Source organism: Pholcus phalangioides, unplaced genomic scaffold (assembly GCF_987345545.1).
Source record: "Pholcus phalangioides strain wild (caught in Gottingen) unplaced genomic scaffold, Ppha-v1.0 ptg000015l_1, whole genome shotgun sequence".
In the NCBI taxonomy this organism is placed as follows: Eukaryota; Metazoa; Arthropoda; class Arachnida; order Araneae; family Pholcidae; genus Pholcus; species Pholcus phalangioides.
In genome coordinates this window covers 114,371,559-114,396,755 of record NW_028301608.1, presented here as the reverse complement: position 1 = coordinate 114,396,755, position 25,197 = coordinate 114,371,559, and the positions used below count along the sequence as shown (strand labels likewise).

Here is a 25,197-nt window from a genome sequence, read left to right as displayed (position 1 = left end):
GGTATAATTTATTTAAAAAATGCTGCAGTCAAATTCATCACAAAGCTATTTAGGCATCACAGTTGATTTGATGCTATTTTGCACTCAATTTTTTTTGTTAATTCTTTGCAATGTACTCATATTTGTTGCTTGTCTGATTTGTATATTAATCAGATACTGGTTGATACACAAATGTCTCTCAACCATGGGCCCCCCCCCCACATCCTGGAGCAGGGCTTCCAAGCTGAGAGTTTTTGTGGGCCCCCAAGGCCAGACTTTCAGTCCCCCTTTATGATGAATTTATAGCATGAAAAAACAAAAAATGATGGAAAATCACCCTGGGCCTCAGGCCCTGCCAGCCTCACTGTTGTCGGGGGCTATGGTCTCCATTCATCTGCTAGTTGGTATTATCTTAAAAAAAACATACAATCTTATAATACAGGAGCAAAATATACAACTCTCTTGTATAGGATGGAATGAACAACATTTAGAAATTTTATTATTGCTTTTGTTATTATGTATCTTACTTTCCATAATTTGCTGCGTATAATCTGTGATGGTAAATAATCAGCAGATATTAATTTCACTACTTTGAGGGGGGATGGGTGAAATGTCATCACATAATCCACAGTGGCATATATTCCACTTGTGAAAATATCATTCAATGATTGTGGAATCCTAAGGAATAAAAGGGGTTGGTCACATTTTTGTAGAAAACATCTAAATTTTTCTATTTGCCATCTGTAAATCCTTAAAAAATATTTTTTTATGGATTTTTATAAATTTTCTTAATTAAATTTTTATATCTATTCTAACCTCTCAAAAAAAAAAAAAAAAAAGGCTGCAGATCTAACACGGTTACATTATCCACACTAATAAATTCCAGCATTTTTTTTTTTTAAATGTCCTCTGATTATACTCGGGGAAAAATATATACTGTATTTTTTTTATCTTCACTTCTTGTTTTTACAATCTTTTAAGCTTCGTTTTCTTCAGTTGGAATCTTAACAATCTCTATGAACCAAACAACATCAAGTTTAGGTACTTTCATCTAAGTTCCTACCATTCTTTGAGAGAGGGATCTAATGTGAAAAAATGTTGCTTATGCCGTTCATCATTTCTGCATGTTCATCATGATATAATTTTTTTTATTTTTGGATCAATTTCATCTGTTTGATTTTCTTATGTAATAATTTGTTTTTAATGAATAACATTGCAGATTTTCATCATTGGGCTAGTGTCTGATAGGAAATACCATCACTTTCGGCCTGTGCTTGATGTATATATAAAAGAGAACTTCAGTGCAACATTAACATATGAGTAAGTATTATTTTTCATTGGCATCAATTGAAAAAAATGAAACTTAATATGAAATGATAAATAGTTGAATGTATATTATTGCGTCACCTCAAACCTCTGTCACCAGATTTGTTCTGTCGTGCAGATCTCTCCCTGGGTTCTTCGCAGAGGACTTGAAAATGGCCAAAAACTCAAAGGAATGATGATCTGAGAACAAGGAAACATCTTTATTTACAAAAACTAGAATGCCTGCCAAAAACTAGAGCAGCTCTCCTAAACACACGTCTTCTCTGTCTAAATTCTACTGTCTGAGTCCCCTAGAATCTTGTTCTTCTATTCTAACGATCACATGCCACGCATACCATGCATGTGTTCACCAGCCTTTTCAATTTCTACCCTTCTTAACATTGCCCCCCCCCCCTTCAACAGTTGCCTGTCCCTGGCATTGTAATCATCCTCTCAAATTGGTAGTCTTCTGTAGTCCTTGTGGTAATAAGTGAGTCTGATGACATAAACCACCTTGAACTTCAGTGTTCTTTTGAATCAACATCATGATGATGGCAACCTTCCCATGAAGTTTGGAGTTTCGGACACCATTTCTTCCTGACACGGTCCTTTCCATGAAGTCTAGAGTTTCGGACACCATCCTTTCCTTGGTTGCGGAAACTCTACTTTTTGTCATTCTGGATGCCTCCCCTTTCGTCATTTCAGACGGTCTTCTTTCCTTTTTTTCCGATGCCCTTCTTTCCTTCATTTCGGGCACCTTCCTTTCCAGTGTTTCTGATTCCAAAGCCAGACAAGGTCTCTCTCCTTGAAGTCATGGGACGGGGCCTTTGAAAATCATAGCAAACTCTCATCTTCTTGGAGCCTATGTGGATCCTGTCTCTGGTGATTCGATGCACATCCTCAAGGTGCTTCTGGTATTCCTCGACATATTCTTCCATACTAAGAGGAGTATCTGGTGGTCGCCCAAACAGCAGGTCACTCAACAGCCAAAGACCCTGTCCTCTGAGCATCTCTGACTTTGAGAATCTAGTGTGCTCTCACTGACACCACTCCTATAGGCCAGCAAGAGAAGCAGTATCAATATGACGGTGGTACGTACAAAAGTCGCTACTGGAATCTTTGATCCAGGTCTCTCCAAGCGATTCTGATGTTGGCTCCAGGGTCAATGCCCCTCCGGCATGGAAACTGAAGTTCTCCCCACCATGCCGCTTTGAGCCATGGTACACTTGACCTAGGGCGCTTCCTTCTCAAGCAGCAGCGATGGCTTGCTTCACACTGTCTGTAACATGACGACCTGGGATCTCTTACAATCCTGTTGTTCAATTAATCTTGTTTAGGCCCCAGGGTTCGTTGGTTACTGGAAACCACCCGAGGCTTCCGCTGACAATCCGGTTCGGGTCAGTTAGTTCGCTTAGTCTGACGGTCGGGAGGTGGGGTCTCCTAGCCGTCGGGCGAGAACGGGGCCAGAGGTTGGGCTACCAACGTCCCATATAAATTCCGTTTTACATCCATGTCAGAGATCCCAATAGCTCGTCCGGTTACCTTCTCTTTCCCTCTGGGGGTTCCCGTGGTTCGTCGGTGGAGACCACGTCGAGTTGTCATCGTCAAACTCTATTTTAATTGTGCAATATATTAGTGCAATATAATATAAATGTTCAGCAAAGTGTTATATAAATGTGTAATATATTTTACCTCCATGCCGTCGGTGGTTCCTAGGACCATCTCACGGTTTATAATGTCATGAGTTTTTACAATGTGCAATAGGCCTAAAAGTTGTGGATCCTGGCCAGATCTCCAATTTGTTATGTTTGGATGCCAGATTCAATATTATAATGTTTACAATATTTCCTTTTCTCATGAAGTTATGTAAATCAGATACAAGCTAATGTTGTAATTGGTTTTCCTTTTCTCATGAAGTTATGTAAATCAGATATAAGCTAATACTGCACCTTCAATGTTGTGATTGGTTCTTCAGTAAGGCATTGTGGGAATGCTGCTATATAAAAGCCAGCTAGAGATGTGCTGACTCTCTACTTCCTTGACCTACTTCCTTACCTACGACTTACGACCGACTTAATCAGTAAGGCGTCACGCCCTGTCATGGTGTGAGCTAGATCGTCTCATAAATAACGATGAAGTTACAATAGTAGAAGTGTGCCTTGGCACTTATCCTGTCTCATCGCACGTAAGGTTTCAATGTCGTCGTGATCGGTTAGTGGCCAGACCGGCCACCCGTGGACTTTCATCTCCAGTTCCATGTGCAGTGGCTGAGCTTTCATCTCAACGTATGTGTTTACACCAAAATCGTCTGAAGCTGGTGGCGACGAGTCTTTGGCTGTGTGGCAGGCACCTGGGAGTATCTACCGGACGATGTGATAAGACGTGAAAACCTGGACAACGGCGGTGAGATCGATTCATATTTTTGTTCCATTGTGACAATGAGAGAAAAGCCTGTGATAATTGTGATAAAACGTTAATTAATAGTTTAACATATAAAGGGCCTGTGATAATTGTGATTACACTGATTAATGGTTTAACAATATAATTGAATAAATGTTATAGTTCTATCTAAACTTTGTCTATTCCATTGTTGTCATCCACTCAATGTTTACTGGGGGAAAAAATATTAAAGAACCGGGAGGTAACGATCAAGAACATTACATGTCGACGGGCGTAGCAATGGAGTTGACATCCTCCATCGATTGGCTCACTTCATTGCCGATGCCTGCTTTCATGGCAGCGGCATCCTCCTTAGCGACTGCAGTTGCTGACTGGATCCGGTCTTTGATGCCTGCTTTCATCTGGGACATCGCCGTCATCACCTTTTTCAGTTGCTCTCCCACGTTGTCCTCTTCCATCCTTTTTGTCTTCACCATCCAAGTCCTTGCAGTGTCGTGCTTCTGACACCAGTTTATTACATTGCATCTCGGCTAACCTCTGTCACCAGATTCCTATCGTCACGCAGATCTCTCTTTGGGTTCTTCACCGAGGCCTTGAAAATGGCCAAAAAAACTCAGGAACGAGGATCTGAGAATAAGGAAATGTCTTTATTTACGAAAACTAGAATTCTTGCTAAAACTAGAGCAGCCCTCCAAAACGCACGCCTTCTCTCTTCAAATTCTACTGTCCCCGTTCCCTAGAATCTCGTTCTTCTATTCTAAAGATCGCATGCCACGTACCCACATAACTTGCATGCGTTCACCAGCCTTTTCAATTTCTACCCTTCATAACATTATATAATTGTTGGGCGCTGCAATATGAAAAACTGTAACAATACTTTTTTATGTATAATACTTATTTTTGAGCTGATGTTATATTTTTTTCAGTAATTTGGTTCATTCTAATACTTGTGGAAATTTTTTCTTTTCTTAAAAGACTTAAAAATATTTATCACATTAGAGAAGAAATCTTTTAAGGAAAAAAAAGATTTTTGCAAATTTTTTCAATCTACTTTTTTATAATTATTTTTTCATTTTTTCCAGCAAATTAATTGTTGTCCTCAAATACTATGTAGACAATGCTAATCAAAAAGAATTCCTAGAAATCTTATTGAAAGCAATGAAATCTGTGGAGTATATATTCAAGTTCATAGTTCACTCAAGGAAATTGTTTGCCGGGTAAGTGTTTTGGATTTTTTTCAAGCTTTGGCAGTCTCGACACAGCAATTTTTAATTGATAATTCATAATTTAATGATGTGGTTATGGGATTACAAGATGATTTTTTAATGATCATTACCAGAGCCAACTCTCCAGAGTTTATAGGCTTAATCTGTGAAAGTGGTGAGGGAGGTTAGCTTATATCAACTACACTATCTTATGTAATGTATAAACAAAATTTTTTTGTGGCCAAGATTTTTTGACACCAACTTTATGGCAAAAAAATAAATAAATGAATTGTACAAAATGGTTATAACTGATAAGAAGAGGACTAAGAAACACAATATTAGAATGATGTGAATCATATTTCCCATCCCTTTAGTGCAGTGTTAGCAGTGATTCCTAACGAGGGATGTGCTCATCTCTGGGGTGTAAGCTGTTATGATGGGTGCTCTAATGAGGGATGAGCTGTAAGATCTAAGATAACAGCTCTTAAATGCAGTGTGTGTTTGTGTGTATATATAAATTATTTCCTTTGTAATAAAGGACCTACAGGATTCATCTTTTTTTAAATCTGCATAATTTCTTTTCTTCAGTTTGAATGAAGATAAAGGAAAGCAGCAGTTTGAAATTTCACTGAAGCAGCTCCTAAATGCTTTGGCTCTAATGATGCTCTACGATACTGATTCCACTCTTCTGGTACAGGGAGCATGTCTGAAATACTTGCCATTTGCCATACCCGATATTATAAGTGTATTTGATGGAAAAGATTTGAGGTTTGTTATAATTGTTTATTTGTTTTCCATGTTGTTTGAGATTGTTCCTGATGTTTGAGAATTATCTAGTTATTGTAATCATAAATTGTTCAAAGAAATAAAATTTGTTACTCTGTAAAAATAGAGATTATGCTTTGAGTGATGGAATAAATAGAAGAACAGAACATAGGACTCCTTATGTGCACTTGCATGCGTTTCGGAACTCTGAAGTTTTCTTCTTAGCAACATAGAAATATGCCAAACATTAAAAATAAGGTACAAGATGACACATATGATTATGTTTTATATCATCATCATAATTTTATCTTCTGCAATTGGTTTTGCCATTCTTCATCTTCAAGGTTGACAATTTCAGCTTGACAAGTGAGGAACCTCCACTATGAGAGGATTTATTAGTTGTATTTATGTTTCATGTTTTACTTTGCTACTGAGGATGGAACTTCATATACTTGTGAAATGCACCTAGCTCATATTGCTACTTGTCTACACTATACATTTTGGGTACCTACATTGCTGTTCTTCCATTTGTTACTCTTTGTTGAATAGGGATTTTTTTTAATCCTCTGCAGTCCAAAGGTTTTTCAAAACTGTTCCAGCAAATTTTTCTTATAAAGATTGTTTGCTGTTATACTGGTTAATGATTATCAGATCTGTCCTTATTATTAAAAACAACTTGAATCTGCAATGTTCAACTACCTTGACATAGGACTTGCTGTTAAAAAAACATGTTGAGTCCATCTTGGCATAGGGCTTCAAAGGGTTAAATGAAGGTTTTTTTTCATTTACAGTCAAATTTTGATTTGTCAAATGTGCAGCAGCAGATGAGAAACTTTCAGTTATTGTTTTAACTCTATTTATCAAACTACTCTATAAAAATTCAAGTTCTGGAGCAGCATGAAACCTGAAGCATGAATAATACCTTGAACAGGTATTATTCAGCGATTGACTGTATTCTCCAACACCTTGCTTTTTGTGAATCAATTTGTTGTTCGTGTGTATTATTTATTCTAATGATATCAAGGAAACAGATATTTTCTGGATTTTATGCCAAGGTAAACTCAGATAGAAAAGTCATCTGGTGTCTGCCGGGACTTGAACCCAGGCCCTCTTGCATGACGGACAAGCATGCTACCATCTACACCAATGCAGAAACAACCCTGGCTTCTTTATTTCATGCACTGTGGCATAAGGCGCTGAAGTAGAGGCCCTAGTTACAATTTTTTTATTGCATTCTGAATGAAAAACAAATTTTTTACTGCACATTATAGTTGAATATTCATCAGTTTTTGACCTTGAGTTCTGGTTTGAAGATTTTTATAACGTTTTGTGTGATTATATTTGCCATTTTCCTTACTGTTAATTACTCCTGTTTTTTTTGTTCTTTTTTTGCAGTTTGACTAGTTTTTATATATATTGTTATAGTGGTAACTTATTTTCAGCATTAGTTTTTTAGTGTAAATTTTGATTTAAGTTTTTAATTTTTTCTGCTTTGTTCAAGATTATTATTTAATTTATATATACATTTCAGCTGCTTACTGTGTAATTTAATCAATAATGTTCCAAGAGAACGCCTCACGAAACAGAAGATGATGTGTATCAATGACTTGGTTCACAGTGATTTGTTCTTTCTTCCTGGTAAATTTTAAACTACAATTTTTCAATTCCAAAATACATTTAGCTTTCAAAATTTCTGACAATTTTAAAGTAATATTGTTTATAATAAAATTATTGTTATCACAATAATAAGTTTTTACCTCACTGGAACTAAAGTTTTTATCTAATGTATTTTTAGAATGTCGTTCTGTCCTTTTATCCATGATATGCAGTCAAGTTAAGCTGCTTCTCGAGCAAAATGATGAAATGGATCTTTGTGTGAAAATTTTGAGTGATATTACGATTGTACTGCACAGGCGGGACATAGGCCCAACACATTCTGACATATCTGAAATAATCCTCATAGTTCTGAGAACTGTGATACAGTGTGTTGTTAATATGGACAGAAATGATCCTCTTGTGGTAAATAGATTTGTTTAATAAAGTGTGCACTCTTATAAATAATTGTCATTAAAAGTTTTAATTATAGACTTTAGTTTTTTCAAAACCACTTTTTTTTCCTTTTTTTAGGGCAATGTGGTTGCTGTCATGATTGCTATATTGAGGCAGATGACACCATATCACTATAGTCAATATATAAGCCATTTTCAAACAAGGACTGATCTTTTAGATTTTATAATGGAAATTCTTTTGGTATTTCGTGATCTAGTCAGTAAAAATGTGTACAGATCTGATTGGAATGAGATGATCATGCTTCAAAATAGGTATGAAAAGATTCAGCTTATTTTGATGCATGAAATTTATCAATTAATTTAAAAAATTATCATAAGCTAAATTAAAAACTAAAATGATTATTGCTTAATCCTTTTCAATCGCTCTCCATCGCTTATTGATTTCTGACCATGAATAAAAGGAAAGATTTTCCCTTGCGAGTGTTAAGAGGTATATCTCTATATGGTTTAAAAGTTAATGTTACAGCAAAATCATGATAGTATTGATGTAAATATCATGTATTGCTATTTTGTTTGAAATGATGAATTAGAAATAAATTCAGAGAAAATATAATTGTTTGGTATGAATGACTATTTTCCTTTTATACTTTCAGTGTCATCTTAAAAGCACTTCGTCATTTCTCCATAACAATCAGAGATCATTTTATTAATTCATTTGAGTACCAGGTAAGTTGGATTGACATGATTATGTAACAATTCTAAGAAAACATTGGCAGACATTGTGTATGCAAAAAAATTAATTTATTCATAGTTCATTTGTAAATTTTTATTTACCATGTTGATGTATGTCAAGAAGCTTTGGCCATAACACTTATTAATTGTACCACAGTGGTTGAGAATCACAGTCATATTACTGCTTCCAATATAATAATTTTGACCCCTGAATATCTTGTTTCATTTTTGATGGAATTCGTAGCACATCATTTTGAAATCACTGTCCTGGGCATTAATTTATTTTCTAAATTTTCTTTCCATTCTGAGTAAAATTTTTGTGAAGTAGTAAATATTCTGCGGGTAAGTCATTTGATTTTGGAATGTTATAAATGTTTTATATTTTATACCTTCTATTTTCAGGTGTGGAATAACTTCTTTCATTGTGCCATTTCATTTCTAACTCAGGAAGCACTGCAGCTTGAAAACTTTTCCCATAATAAAAGCAACAAAATTATATCAAGGTAACAAATAAACAATTTCTGTTTCAGAAATTGAACTCAATGTACCTTCAAATATTTATGTGTGAAATTCCTGTTTGTTATTAGATAAACTTCCTCTGTTCTACTGAATGAAATTATCCATATTTTTTTGTGCTTTTTAAATTGATCAATGATTTCAGATTGGGCTACTTGTTGACCTTACAACAATTTTTTTATACATATTTTCCTAAAGGTATAAAGATATGAGGAGAGAAACAGCTTTTGAAATCAGAGCAATGTGGTTCAATTTAGGTAACATTTGACTTTTTTTTGTCATTCAAACTAAGTTTTCCATAATTTGCAGAGGCATGTAACATCTTCTATGTAAAATAGAAATCCATTTTTTTATTAGAATGATTCTTATTTATTAAATAATGATATGTTTTTATTCTCTATCTACAATACAACCTCTTTAAACAGACACATCTCAGATGAGGTCACCCCTCTTTTATGGCCAAATAATGAATTACCAGTGTGCAATAAAAGTATACATTTCAAACCCTTGCTTAACAGTTGCCCCTCTTTTACAGACAAATTTTTTTTGCCCTGCCGGTGTCTGCAAAATAGAGAGTTTTACTGTATTTGAAATACTTTGTGGTGTGTGTGGAGAAGGTGCAGTGTGTACGCGCACACACACACAAACAAATTGAATTTCCTTTTTCTATTTTTTTAACTTTTAAAAATATGAATTAGTCATGAATATCTCAAAACTGCAAAATACCTGCTAAAATGTCTGTATAGTAAAAATTGATGAACTCCGATTATTCATTAAAATTTAATTATTAGAAATATTTGGATGGGAGTGCAAACCTTATGATACCCACTGTTTCTGCTGTTAAATATGAGGGTTGTGTTCACTATTAATGCTGACTGAAGTTCAAAAGCGATCCTAAATCAAGATAAAAGTCATCCACATAGCAAAAATGCTTATGAATGGATTATGTGAGGTGATGAAGCAGGAATGTTGTTTGGGGGGGAGGGGGGGGGGTTGGTTGCGTGATGAGCCTGTGCATTTTGTGCAGGTTGGAATTGAATTGTTTATTCACCTCAAAATAGGGTGTTCCATTGCTGTGATCATCAGAAGCCACTTTGCTTGTGACATCTGATGGCTTTCAATCATTTTTTAAAGGTAATTGTATTACAACAATGGTATTGTTGGCGACTACATTGAAGGAATGTAATGGAATTTTTTGCTGCTTGATAAAAACTTAAGTACTACTATGTTTATGCTATTTTAGTTACAACCCTCATATAATTTTTTTTCAGCATTATATCATATTTTTTTCTATTTCAGGTCAGCACAAAATTCAGTTTGTGCCAGGTATGGTTGGGCCATTTTTAGAGATGACTCTCATTCCAGAGTCTGAGCTGAGGAAAGCAACAATACCAATATTTTTTGACATGATGCAATGTGAATTTTACAGTCATCGCACGTCTCCTCCTGTTTCTTTTCATGAGGATATGCATAGCAGGGAAATCAAGTACAACTTTCATGAGGTTGGTTGTCATTAATTGAAAAAAAATACTGTGATCTCTTTATAAAGCATGTATCACAAGATTCTTTTGCTGTCAATAATGTAACTGCAACATTTCAAAGGATAAAATTTAATTTCCATTTGAGTAATGTTCATTTTGCTGCTACAAAAAAATAATTGTTAAATAAAAACACTTCCTCAAATATTCAAAATCAATTCTGAATAGTTAAAAAAATGTAATTAATTTGAGTGTTACTAAATAATGTTCATAATCAATTTTTTGGGAATGTCAATTTTGGAACAAAAATTAATGTACACTTTGCATTAGTATACATATTGTTACGGAAATTATGTAAATAGTGGTTATGTTTCATTATTTGTAATTTTTTACCTGTAAATAATTGATAGCCCATTTTGTTGAGAACACCTCAGAATTTACAAACTTGGCATGTTTGGCGACAGCTATAAGTCAGCAGTGTCCTGTTGACAAAGGGGAGATGTGAAGGCTTAACTGGAAACATCCAGATTCTTCTAAAAAGTTAATTTTCTGCCCATCAAGTGGTGTCACCAATTCGGAACTATGAAATAGAATTCTCTCGAATCTTCTTTTTCTCGAAGCTTCTCCTGTACCTATAAAAAGTGATGCCACAACAAAAGAGATATACACTCATTGCCATAAAAATTTGCGCACCCAGAAGAAGTCGTCAAAATGAAACGAAATTTTACACATGTAAGTACTACGTTGATATAAGTAAGTGATTAGAAAATCCAAGAAAAAGGATCATTTATTGCAGAAAAAAGTACAGATGAACAGAAGTTTTAGTACTTTGTTGGACCCCCTCTAGCGCGAATGCCCGATGCGATACAAGCGGGCATTGAGGCATACAAGTTCCGTATGATGTCCTGAGACATCTCGTTCCACAGTTGCTGTAAATGCGCCTCTAGTTCGACCAACCTTGTAGGGTGTCCAACTTGCCATCCCAAATGATCCCAGATATGCTCGATTGGTGACAAATCTGGGGATAGAGCAGGCCAGGGAAGGGTGGTAATGTGGCGGAGGCAGTCTTGTGACATCCTTGCTGTGTGTGGCCTAGCATTGTCTTGTTGAAAAATGGCTCCTGGGAGCCCTGCCATGAGTGGCAACACATGTGGCTGAAGGATGTTATGGACGTACCACTGGGCTGTCATTGTGCCATGGATCAATATTAAGGGTGACTGTGTATCGTAAGCAATGGCACCCCATACCATGACACCAGCTGTGGGAGCGGTGTGTCGCTGTAAAGCGAAGGCAGGATTGAAGCGTTCACCACGGGGCCTCCACACACGAACACGATTGTCATCACTGCTCAAGTTGAATCTCGATTCGTCGCTGAAGACGACCTGGTTCCATTCCGTTGCAGTTCAATCCCGTCGTGCTCGACACCACTCCAAACGGAGGCGTTGGTGGGTGGGTGTCATTGGCAGCACACGTAATAGGCGCCGCGATACCAGATGTCCTTCGGCCAGGCGCCTTGCGATGGTTCGGGAAGACACAGGGGCCCGTAGTAAAGCTGCTGCCTGTGTCTGGATAGCTGCCAATGAGGCAGTTGGCTCTACGCGTGCGTTTCGGATGGTGTGACGGTCTTCTCGATGACTGGTCTGTCGAGGGCGTGCGTCCTGAACGTGGTCACCGTGTAAATGACGTCTCTTCTGTCCACTGGTCCCAACACCTCCTCACAGTAAAATCAGAACGGCCTAGTTAGGGTTCGCACATCCTTACAAACTCCTTAAAAACTCCTAACTTTTCATTTCCCTCTGGAAGGGCCCTTATAACTCCTTACTTTTTGCAGCCACGCTTGAAAACATTTTTTTTTTTTCTCTGAAGGGATGATCTTTCTTAGAATAGGCATTCCCCATGGTGATGAATAGCATTGCCTAGAAAAATAAGAGGAAGCTTCCCCCGAATATAAAGAGGAAGAAAAGAGAAAAAGAAACGCTCTCTCCCTTTGTAATAGGAAATGTGAAAGCATGGGATGGGATTGGAACATCCAATGGTTGTGCATACCTGCTAACCATTACGATTTAGTCGTATTTAGTAAATTAATACGATTATACGCTTTTGCTTCTAAAAATATGATTTTTTACCGAATCGCTAGTTTTGACGTGTTTTCCTGCCTATGTCGCAAACTGGTCAGCATTGGAAATTGATGGTCTGAGAACGACATCACTCCGCTGAACCAGTAGCCGAAAATTCCCCCATGCCCAGTGGTGAGAAAGTTTTTTTTAAGTTTTTACTTATGCGGCGAAACGATGTCTCGAACCTTCTATATTACGCAGTGTACTGAGTGCAGACCTCGCAGCTTTCCTATTTTTCCTACTTTCGCCGCAATCGTCTTTTTTTTTACTGCAATTTTCTCCTACTATTCCTATTTTATCCCTCCTTCCCATTTGCTTACAGCCAATATCTCACTACGAAAATTCCGAGAAACCGCAAAATGTCACTGCTTTCCACAGTTTTTTTGACGTGTTTTATTCACAATACAACTCGCTACTGAAAAAGAAGAAAGGAAAAAAAATTTCAGTTCCACTGGAGTAAGGGACGACGACAAGCGTATCTTTTCGCCGCGGCACCTTAAAGTGCTAAAAATTGAAGTCCAGTGGGGAAAGCGAATCTGTTTCGCAGATTGGTTGCCGTAAATAAAAAGGCAAAAAAAAAAGAGGAACAGGCTCTATCCACACACAAGAGATTCTATGAGAGACAATGGGTTTATCTCTCCTGGGATCCCGTTACGAGCGTTCATCCCTGAAGCCAGGTTTTCCTAGGAGTAGGCTTTTTGCGCTGCGTGAACCTAACTGGATCATTTCGTGTCGGCAGAAATGAGTTACATAATGACGTTACGCATTTGCGTTTTCCAAGCGTGGCGCATCGGCTCAGGACGGCTATATAGTATATGACCCTGGCATCATATACTCTATCGGCTGCATGCTCCGGTTTAAAGGGAAGAGACACAACACGAAAATGAAGGGAAGATCGCTGAAACGTGCGGCACACGACGCTTAACTCCTCCAGAAGCAGTCTGCCAATCACGCTCGACGTAAAGCGCTGTCGTAAACCGTATTGCGCTCTGTAGGAAAACAGTCGTACTGCTTTTCATATTGATGAATAGACGGCGTGTCGCGCTGGGTGATTCACGTTGCGCATGGCAGAGAAAACCTGCTAGTAAAACCCGGCTTTTAAAAGTGACAGCCCGAGCCACGTCTGGTTTTAAGGGGGGGGGGGAGGACGAGCCGATCAGCAGCTATAGCTGAACCCACTTTTTTTAACCTTCAGAAAATAACTTTCGGGTATCTTCATGTTAGGGGTCATTCAAGTATTATGTCAGAATAGATGGGGGATTTTCGATTTGCTGACTTTATGATGTGGAGGGGGGTGGATGATTCTTACGTCATCAACCACCCTTTATAAAAAATATGAAATATTCTTAATGGCGTCTTACTCGGTGCGCGAAAAACGAGTAAAACTTTTCACTAGTTTGTAGGCACCTGAACTAACATTCTCCCTATTGAGTCCCCTACAGAGCCACTCTAGTGATCTTCAAATACTACCAAATGCACAGATCCAAATGCTCTGGAGCTGTGCCGCGCATCATATAAGTGATCCGTGAGTATGCCACAGATCACTTAAGTAATCTGGGAATGTGCCGCAGATAACTTGAGTGATGTAGAACCGCACTGGTGGCAGGACCAATGCTCTAAAACTTTGTCACATATCACTCAAGGGATCGCTTAATGTGCCACAGATCGCTTAAGTGGTCTGGAATTGTGCCATAAGTCACTTAAGCGATCTGTAAATGTGTCACTTGGTTCATTGTTACAAAAACAGATTTAGGGACAGGCCACATCATAACGCCAGGGCCACATTTGGTCTGCACAGGCCGAATGTTTACCGCGGGTCAAGGGTCACCAAGGGCTTAGAGAGGTAGGGTCGCAATAAATTTCTTGAGCAATTTTGGGTTCTTGGCCTTCAAATAGCATTGAAATTAACAAAAATTGATTATGATAACATATAAAGATATTTTGTTTCGAAATTGTAAAAAATATTTTTACAATTCTTTTAAAAAATATTTTGTGGATTAAAAAAATAAGTTTTTGATCAAACACCTGGCCTAAATGTGGCCTGCCTCAAGTGGCTTGTGGCAAATTCTTACTGCAATTGAGTGTGTGTGTGTGTCTAGAGTTGCTGCAAATATAAGTAATTTTGTAAGAAAAATCTTTGTCGGCTGTGGTTTTTATTTTGAATAATTGGAGGGGGAATGAATATCACTTTTAGAATTTTTATAATTTATGTGATGCTGTTATGAGTTATATTTTTGACCGAAACTTGAAAGTTTTAGAATACTTTGGGAACGACAGAAAGCATGTATGTGGATTGATTATTTTATGTATTCTTATGATGCTGGGTAACAAATCAAAACTTGTAATTTTTGAACCACTTCTACGTCTATATTTTTGAGAAGAGGGAAAGTTTGTTTGCAAATTAAAAATAAATTTGCATATGTGCCCCCCCTTTTTTTTGCTGTAAAACTTGTAAGTTATGAAGTTTGCCATGACTCCTTAAAAACTGCTTGAAACTCCTTACTTTTCATTTTGAAAATTTTGTATGAACCCTGCTAGTTGACGAGCTACTCGCCAAGCTGACCACCCAGCTTCCATCATCCCGATGATTTTTCCCCTATCAAACTCTGACAACTGCTCATATGGTCTTCGATGGCGGCGTAACAGCGTGTCTACCTCAGCATTTCCTTTGCAAACGATTAAATACACTCCAGCAAGCTCTGCTTACCTGTTTTATACTCCAAGGAGAACGAAGTTCAACGCCCTCTAGTGGCATTACGCAATGCGCAATCACGCTGCATTTCTAATCATTTGCATATTTGCCCGACATGTACCTTCAGGCCAACTTTCGTTTCAATCCCACAATTATTTCTTGGTGCGCAAATTTTTATGGCAATGAATGTAGATTCCGTTTTTTTGGACTTTATCTTCAATGTGAGAACTCTTATTTGTAGGCCGCTGTCTGATTAGTGTATTTCGTGAAATTGCTGTCTGTAAATATGTGTAAAATAGCTGTTCGGTGTGAATAAACCTGTGACGTCCTGCATTTTGTTTCATTCTTTGCTCATTTTAAGGACTTATCAGAGAGATTATCAAACAATATGGTGAGCTTCCAAAATGTTTTCGAAATGTAAGTGCTGCTATGAATAGGCCAAGGGATAGAAATATGATGCATAGCTTTTCATTATCAATATCTTCTGCTATATTATTTTCAGTTGTCATTTCTCCATATTATCCTTACATAGTTAAACCTTGTAAAATGACTACTTGTAGAATTTAACCTCCTCGATTTAGTGCCCCTGATGTCTTAACAAATATAATCCTAAATGTATTATTTGCACATTTTGTAAAGTGACTGCTTGACTATTGCACCACAGATTCTTTTATACAGGATGCATAGGAAAGTCATCCTGCAATTACTCGCAAACTGTTGATCATTGAAGCATACTTTCAATTGGAAGAAGTTTTCAAATAATGTGTAGACCTCGGGTACATCATACATATTACAAGGGGTTGTGCAGTTATTAAAATGAAAATAATTTTTAAATTTGGTCACCCTGTTCTAAAAAACTCCATTAGAGAAAGTTGTGCAAAATATAAAAAAATAATAGAGTATAATATATCTCCTGACACCAACAAAAAAACTTCCATGTTTTCAAGTGAAGTATTTGCTTGAGATATATTTGCGAAGCTATTTGAATTCAAAAGCTGAAATATGAACAGCATATAAATTGTAGATATAATTGCATATACATAGAATTTGCTTGTCCATTAATTTATGTGGTTCTTTCCTTTATTTTCAGTCATTTTCAAATTCAAATATCTAAGCAAATATTGCACTTGAAAATATGAATTTTTTTTGTTGGGCTCTGAAGAGACATGACAACAAATTTCTTATAAGGTTTTAGAACATGGTGACCAGAGAAAAGCTAATTTTTGTATTTTAATAACTACGCAACCCTTGCAACATGAACTATGTAACTGAGATCTACACATTATTTAGTCACTTTTTCCAATTAGAAATACGCTTCTAGGACTAACGGTTGGTTTGCGAGTTATTCCAGGAGAAACTTTTCTATGCACCCTGTATAACTGTTAGTGTCTGAAATCTGTTATTAAATGGACTTGAATAATAGCTGATTTATTTCTTTTTTAAAATTTGCTTCACAGTTTGAAAATGAAATGATCACTCAATTAGATGTGCTTGTTGAAGGTGGCAGAGGTGATGAGGAATATAAAACATTGTTTTGTGACATGTGAGTATCTTTTATATTAAATTATTATAATGTTGACAATTGAAGTATTATAATTTATGAATTTATTTACAATCAATATGTTTGAACTATCATGGAAATATCTTAATTTCATTTATTCAAGTGTTGGGAGCCTTTGCCAAGATCACCAGACTATGCATGAAGATGGAATGAAATTTGTCAGGATTGTTGTTCGCTTGCTGAAAAGATTGCTTGAATACAGAACTATTGTCAGTGATGAGAATAAAGAAAATCGCATGAGCTGTACAGTTAATCTTTTGGTAATTTTTGTTTTTTAATATTTTTTTCATAAATTTATGAATTAGATCATGATGTTTGAAATGAAGACTGGAAATATGAAAAAAGCAGTAAGTGCCAAATTGCATATCTTACAGGAGCTCAGAAAATGAGTTTCATGCAATTTTGCAACTTTCTGCATTTTCCAAGTCAGTGTGCGATGTTTAAGCTAGTTGCATTCCCTATTAATTTTTTTTATTTTCCAGAGATTAAATCATTGGTGGGCAGCAATAAAAAATAACACATTTTTCTATTTGAACATTTATTACAATTAAATTTTGGTTATATAAACAATTTAGATTCCACGTTAATACAATGTAGGAATTCAAAATGTTTTAACATTGATTAAATATTACCATCTAATACAGTTTAGTAAATCATATCTCACTCTATCAGCATCTGTCAGACTAGAATGTAGCAGGAAGTCCATTCCGTCTCAGGAACCACAATCACATAACAATTAAAAAGCTCATGTATAACTTTTACACAGACATCTTGAGAACTGTCAGAGAGCACTGTCACATCAATCCAAAATCAGCTGAGGAGGAGGAGACCTACAGTTATTATCATTGACAGGAGCAAAGCTTGATCTCAATGGAGGCCACCTCATTGGGCATTTTGCCTGTTGTGGCGTTGTATTTGTAAGGCATCAGAAGGAACTTTAGTGCGGAAACTATATCCTTTTAATCATCACAGGAAGAGTGGAGAGGCAACCACCATGGTGAGATATAACACATTTTATTCATTATAGCATCTATAGGATTGGGAAGTGCAAGAACATTTTACTGTGTCGTTCAGATCATAACTGCAAGAGGGTATAAAAGGAAGTGAATAGAAATTGTACACAGCATACAACTGGTTTTTAAAGGGAAATTCATTGCTGCACACATGTGCCCACAGGAGCCAATCAGCTTCAAGGTCAATCCAATTTGCATACAGTGTCATATTATTGAAAGATTGTGATTGAAACCTAGTAACGTTGATTGGCTGTGATTGCCTGCATGTTATCAACTAGACTGATCCAGGAAGGTATGAAAAAAGGCAAATACACTTTTCTTTACATAAAAATGACTAGATCATGACCTTTTCTGTCAGGGGTCTATGAATATGTTACAAGTGGTCATAAAGTGACAATGGGTGCGAGGGTAATCATGACACTTCCTGCTTTCCCCAGGTTACTCCTTGTGGTACTTATGTCACTGATGACATCTACCAACCTGTTTTTCAACTACTTAGAGTGAGTTGGACACTTACATCATTTCCCAGGTTGAAAACCTTGGTATTTACTACATATTGATGCAGGAAATTTTTTTTTATTTACTGCATTTTCAATTTCCAGTCTTCAATTCTACTAACATTTTGTTAGTAGAATTATTTAAATCTCTTTTAAGCGATGATTTTTGAAAATTTTAGTTTTATGAAAAAAAAAATACAGCTTTGAGAATGAATCTATCTGAATTTGTTTTGTATCATAAACAAATTTGATCTACTTGGCTTAGAACATACATGCTCAACCTGTGGCCCTCGAAGTCATCTGATGTAGCCTGTAGTCCCAAACCGAACTTTTTAAAAATGAACTAAGTGGCACATTTTTGTGATCTCTTTAGTGAACCGCTGCATATTTACAGATGACCTGAGTGTGATTCCACACAGATTCAAATCCGTCAAGTGACCCACAGCACATTTACTTAAGCAGTCTGTTGAGCATTTACAGATCTTTTAAGTTGTCCGGAGCACATTAACAGATCACTTAAGTGACCTGTGTCACAATTCCAATGCATTTGAGCAGCCCGCAGTGCAGTTTCACATCACTGAAGTGGATCACAGCACTATTACAAATCACTCAAGTCACCCATGGCACATTCACAGATCACTTAAGCCACCAGCGGCACATTTATAGACCACTCACATTTACAGATCACTTAAGTTACTCATGGCTTATTTACTGATCATTTAAGTGACCCGCAGACCTGCTCCAGATGACTCAAGTGGTCCATGACATGTTTTCAAACCAATGAAGTGACCCACACCCTCCTAAAGGTTGAGCACTTTTGTCTCAGAATAGCATTATGATTAAATGAGAATAAAATTTTAATACTGCAAATTATTAATACTTATAATACTATAGATATTTGTTGTAGTCCCAGTTTTGATTAATTCAATTTTTTCTCTTAATTTCAGGAATTTTATCATGAAATAAATCGCAGAGAAATGTATATTCGTTATTTGTATAAGCTGTGCGATCTGCATCTCGAGTGTGACAACTATGTAGAAGCAGCTTTTACTTTGAAACTACACGCAAAACTGTTAAAGTGGAGTGAAGACCCTTTGCCCCAGTTACTGAAAAATGATAAGTACCCGCAGTGTGAGACTCACAGAGAATTAAAAGAGCGTCTGTATTATGACATAATCAATTACTTTGACAAGGGTAAGTTGTGGGAAGCTGGACTAGTTATGTGCAAAGAGCTTGTGTCACAATACGAGAATGAAGTTTATGACTACATTCAACTTAGTGCACTCCTGAAGAGAATGTCTATTTTCTATGACAATATCATGAAACAAGTACGTCCTGAGCCTGAATATTTCAGAGTTGGGTACTACGGAAGAGGATTCTTAGCTTTTCTTCAAAACAAAGTGTTTGTCTATCGTGGAAAAGAATATGAGAGATTAAGCGATTTTTCTGCTAGGCTGTCGAACAGGTATCCAATGGCTCATGTGATGACAACTCTCTCACAACCCGGTGATGATATCAAGGAATCAGAAAAACAATATTTACAGATAAATAAAATTGATCCCATGATGCACGAGAGAGAACACTTCTGGAATAAGAGTATTCATGATCAAATATTAAAGTATTATAAAGTAAATGAAGTACAAAAGTTTGTATATAGTCGCCCTGTACGACGGGGAGAAAAAGACTCTGATAATGAATTTGCTACTATGTGGATCGAACGAACCACATTAACGACATCATATCCATTACCTGGAATACTCCATTGGTTTCCAGTGACTTCTGATCAAACTATCGAAATTAGTCCCCTGGAGAATGCAATAGAAACCATGGAAAGCACGAATAACAAAATTCTGAAAGTTGTGCTGCAGCATAGAGCTGACCAGTCTCTACCTATTAACCCTCTGAGCATGCTTCTGAATGGTGTTGTAGATGCAGCAGTCATGGGTGGTATTATCAATTATGAAAAGGTACTTTATAATATGCTGAATGTATATCTCTTTGATTTTTGAGGAGGCAAATTTTATTAAAAAATATTTCAATTTTATACAGTTTATATTATAAAAAGTTAATATATATTTTTCAAGTAATTAAAACCACTACATGCAAAATAGCATGGATGAAACATGTTTAAAATTATCATATCACGGGGAAAAAATATTAAGAATTCTTTAGAGCAATATTCAAGTGTTTTCATAACTTTGTTTCACTTGTTTGCTGCTGCTTATTATAGTCGGTGCTCATTTTTATGAACCTGTACAGACTTGATAATTAGTTCGTAAATGGAAGACAAAAAAAAAAAAAAAAAATATATATATATATATATATATATATATATATATAAAGTTTACAGCACATATAAAAAAAATTTGAGATATTCACAAAATACCTTTTATTTATGATTACCATAAAAATCAGTTATTTTTGCTTGCTTCATCGCAACATTTTGGTAAATATAAAATTCCATGGAATGGATTTAGGATAACATTTCACACAAATCTTGCTTCTCAGAAATATTTTCAGGATGGTAGAATGTTGCTGGAACCACTTGCTGTAGAAATTATCTTTGATTAGAGGACCCAATATAATTTTTGGAATCCCATACTTTTTGACAATTTATGTCTTTGAGAATTCACACATTAATTTCATTCAAAAAAACTTTTTTTCATCCACTTTTGAGCCCAATCTTTTCTGTTTTGTTGACATTGCAAAGAGTAAATGAACAGCAATTGTCTCAAATGGAGCTTGATTGACTCTCGACCTAGAAATGCCCTTTCAATAACGAGGTTTAACAAGTTTTCTCAACCAGGGCTTCATAGTATTATAATTTATTTATTTTCTTGCTTCATCCATATTTTTACTGTTTTTATTGTATAATTGCACAAAATTTTTTTCCCTCAATAGTTTTTCTTTTGAAATTTCTTGATACATTTTGTTTTGATCTAGGCCTTTTTCACTGAAGACTATGCTTTAAAGAATCCTTTTCGAAAAGATGCTGAAAATATACAAAAATTGAAAGACTTGATTGCTTGTCAAGTAAATGATTTTATTCTGCATTTTATGAAAAAATAAATAATTTTTGTCGACACTTGGTGAATTTTGTAGGATGTGCATTATTTATGCAATGAATTCTTACCATAGAGCTTTTTTCATTTTTCATTGTGTATGGGTTTTATTAAAGTAGAGAATTTACTGAAACACAAATATTAATTTAGAAAAAAAAAATAATTTTATTAGTTATAGATGTTTACTTCATTGAAAGACTAAAATATGCAGAGTTATATGAAAAGTTTTGAAAAAAGTTTTCATTATGCGCATTAATTTCACAACTGCCACGGTGTAAAATTATGAGATAAATTTAGAGAATGAATGTCTTATCAGCGACAGGTGCATATTGTTATTTTGACTGTTTGATGAAAAAGATAATTTTTTTTATTAGGTACCCCTTCTGGAAGCAGGCATACTGATACATAAGATGAAAGCCCCAGAAAATTTAAAGCCATTTCATGAACACTTGGAGGAATCATTTCGAAATTTACGGGCAAGCATTGAAGAGAAATATGGAAAAAGGGTAATTATTTTTCTTTCTATATTATTTTAGTTTTTGTTCATGTTGCATTCATTCGTTTAACTAAAATAACTACATAAAAATCTGTATTAGTTTAACAACAAGATCAAGGAAATAAATTTTTGCAGCCTACACCCAGAGAACTTCAAGAACGACTTGCAGTCACTTCAAGATGGGCACGAAACAGGCAACAGAAAAACCAGCAGTCAAACAGTGATGCTGATAAGCTGTCTGATGCTTTTTCAAGTCTTATCGATATGTGAGTTTTATACAAGTTTTTTTTTTTAGACATATGATCTGATGTCTGTGGGTGATTGCATAAATGTGTTACATATTTATAATAAACATTAATAGCTAGTTAATCAAATCACAATTTTTGAAAAGTTTGTAGCAAAAATGTACAAGTTTTAGCCTTTCTTGGGTTTCATACAATATTGATGCTTATGTACTCAAATGTTTTTTGTTTTTGTACTTATCTGATTGACACTGTTTTTTCAACTGTTTTTTTAGAAAACCAAGGCGAACAATATCTGCTGCAAGGTATGAAAAATTATGTTTTTGTTCACAAAACTTGAAAAACATCAACTTCTTATTTAACGGGGGGGGGGGGATGTATGGGTATTTTGATGCAATTAATGATTGTTTTAAGTTGAGCAAACTGAGGCATCAAGTACAAGTCAAGTTATATTTGACAGTCATATTTTTTATGTGCATCTTTTTTAGCCACCTCAACGAGCAATTTGCCTGTTATGGCCTTTGTATTTGTATGAGTATGGTACTATCGGGGAGTAGACAATAGTTATCAAATGAAATAGCAATTGAATTGTTCAAATGTACACATTAAAAAAAAGTTTTTTTCATTCAAATAGTATGTTACTCACTATTCTGCTCATGTTTCTTGAGGTGACAATTTATAATACTCTATATGAAGTTGCATCGGTATATTATCATGTAGTACAGTAGAACTCCCATTATCTGAGCTAATGTGGACCAGACCACATTAACTCGGATAACCCAAATCATGTATAGTATAAATCTTACAGATTTTGAAATTAAATGAAATGAATAAATGCATAAATGAGAGAGATTGAAATTGAATTTTCTTTGGAGTTATTTTCAATTATACAATGCAAGAGAAATGTCGATTTAGGATCAATATGAATAAATAATAATAAACTTACTTGAAGTACTTTAATGTGTTTACAGTTTATGATATTTCAAGGATTACATATATGACAGTGTTTTAAAAATAATCTTTCAATTTCTCTTGTGATCAAATATTTTAAAATGCATCAGGAACCATCATGGTGCTCACAAGCAACAGGTTCAACATTTTTATCCAGTGCAGTCTTCCAAAATTTTTCTTCCCTGACAATCCCAACCCACAAGATCCTATTTTGTATCTACAGCTTCTACCATCAATTGGGTGGGCTCCATATTCCCTTCACTGAAGAACAATATCGCTTACTCGTTTTGGTAAACACTGGTATAAGCCTTCAAACTCTGTTGAGCTTGTTACATTCTGCAGCATTCATTTAATCTCTTAAGATCAATTCATCAAAAGTGCCTCGCATAATCTGAACCTCAGGGTGCAGATAATCATGGTCTTACTATGTGTAATACTATAAAAATAATTTTTTTTATTAAAAAAACCTCACAAAACACACTTTGAAGCCAAAACAAAAACTATATAGACAAGACATGAACACATTTCTAGCACAAGGGACACAATGTCCCATCAGGCAGCCTTATGAAGTAGATTGTTGCATTTGCCGCCATTTCTAAACAATCATATGTTGTGTTATTAAATGGGTAGTTATTGTAGTATATTGTCACATATCTATCCATTGAGCTAATCTCCTTCCATAAGGAAGTTGCATTCATTGATTTACTTTCATTCATTTCATTTCCTCCCATTACTTTCATTTAGTATTATTCCAAGTCCTGGAATGAGAAGCACATCAATTTTTGTGAAACCAAGTGCAAGCTCAGCATCAAAAACTACTAGTCGTAAAAGTCGTGATAGTTCTTCCACTTTATCTCTTAGACGCAATTCCGGTTCATCTCTTGCGTCCCAGCAGAACAGTGATGTCCAATCTCATTCACAATGGTATGATACTTCACCACTTCTTACAAAGTCAGAGAGTGGACCAGTCATAGAATTGAGTGAACAGGTAAATTTTTAATCTTAACAATGTAGTTTTATGATTATCGGTCTGGTAGGATGTAAAATATCAATGAACTTCTGGAATTTGTCAGGGACATAATGTAAAATTGTAAAATACTTTCCTTTTACTTAGTGTTATGAATCATTATATTTCCAGTAGTGGTGAAGTCATTTTGTTTTCAGATCCTGGTATGTGTTCTAGTAAAAACTGAGAATTTAGCTTTTTTCCTCCAAACTATTGGTTTTTATTCCTTTTATTATGCTGCTGTATTTTTGATATAAAGTCCAGGCAAAATAAGACAAAAATAGCCTTAACTCCAGCAAAATTGCAACAGAAGCTTTGTAAATTGTTTTTTAATTAGAAATCATTATTGAACAATATATACAAAATCAGACAAAACCGGACCCCAGGAACATTCCTAAAACCAGATTTTAAAATCTTGGTTACGTTTGCAAGATTAAAGATACCAGACAAAAAACTTTTTTTTCCCTTCGTAGGGAAAAAAATGATTCACACCCTATTGGTGGAGTTTTGAGATTTTTTGCTGCTTTCTCATGATCCTTTGTGATTTTCCCCCTATTGAGAAGGAAAAGAAACCTATTTTTCCCTATCGTGAAATGAAAAAAAACAATTTTTTGGGTTAGGTTGTGTTTTTTAATATTCGTGAGAGTTTTTTCTGAGATTTTTGAGCATTTTATAACAACTAATTCCCTGCATAAAATGGACAGTACTGAGATTTGTGTGATTTGTGAACAAAAATCAGACAACGAAGCAGATTTAAAGTTTCAGAAAATGAAGGAGATGGTATACATGAAGTCAGCTGGAGCTGTAAGAGCAATGTCATTGCAACTGCTGGAATAAGTTTTCATGTTTTGTGTTGGAAGACATGTACACTAATAAAAAGAGCATTGAAATGACAAAACGGAAGGCTAGCTGAGAAAAAATACTAAGGAAAAGTGTTTGCTTACTGTATTCGCTGCAAGAGGAGGTTTATGTTTAATTTTTGCTACTTCAAAAACATAAGTCGCTCGATACGCTTGAACGAATATCTGAATTTAAAAATGTCACCTTAAAAGAGGCAAAAAAAGAAAAATTGGAATTAATTTAAGAAATAGCTTCAGAACTTATGATAATTATGACTGATTGAAGTTAAGAATTTGGATTTCATTAAAAATTCAGTATTAATAAAAAATTT

The 25,197-nt window shown here is 35.5% G+C and overlaps 1 protein-coding gene across 2 annotated transcripts in view; it reads left to right on the top strand.

Annotated features, from left to right (window-relative positions):
• The window catches only part of mbc (dedicator of cytokinesis protein myoblast city), a 56,790-nt gene that overhangs the window by 27,875 nt on the left and 3,718 nt on the right, over positions 1 to 25,197 (top strand). For both annotated transcript variants that reach the window (XM_089245182.1, XM_089245181.1), the window contains exons 21-38: positions 1,199 to 1,299; positions 4,767 to 4,901; positions 5,478 to 5,657; positions 7,186 to 7,292; positions 7,450 to 7,673; positions 7,782 to 7,975; positions 8,317 to 8,389; positions 8,798 to 8,898; positions 9,110 to 9,168; positions 10,211 to 10,413; positions 16,656 to 16,741; positions 16,863 to 17,019; positions 19,217 to 20,236; positions 21,213 to 21,302; positions 21,706 to 21,837; positions 21,963 to 22,093; positions 22,345 to 22,374; positions 23,765 to 24,008. In XM_089245182.1, the coding sequence (XP_089101308.1) occupies positions 1,199 to 1,299; positions 4,767 to 4,901; positions 5,478 to 5,657; positions 7,186 to 7,292; positions 7,450 to 7,673; positions 7,782 to 7,975; positions 8,317 to 8,389; positions 8,798 to 8,898; positions 9,110 to 9,168; positions 10,211 to 10,413; positions 16,656 to 16,741; positions 16,863 to 17,019; positions 19,217 to 20,236; positions 21,213 to 21,302; positions 21,706 to 21,837; positions 21,963 to 22,093; positions 22,345 to 22,374; positions 23,765 to 24,008 (3,267 nt within the window). The remainder of the gene's footprint in view (positions 1 to 1,198; positions 1,300 to 4,766; positions 4,902 to 5,477; positions 5,658 to 7,185; positions 7,293 to 7,449; positions 7,674 to 7,781; positions 7,976 to 8,316; positions 8,390 to 8,797; positions 8,899 to 9,109; positions 9,169 to 10,210; positions 10,414 to 16,655; positions 16,742 to 16,862; positions 17,020 to 19,216; positions 20,237 to 21,212; positions 21,303 to 21,705; positions 21,838 to 21,962; positions 22,094 to 22,344; positions 22,375 to 23,764; positions 24,009 to 25,197) is intronic.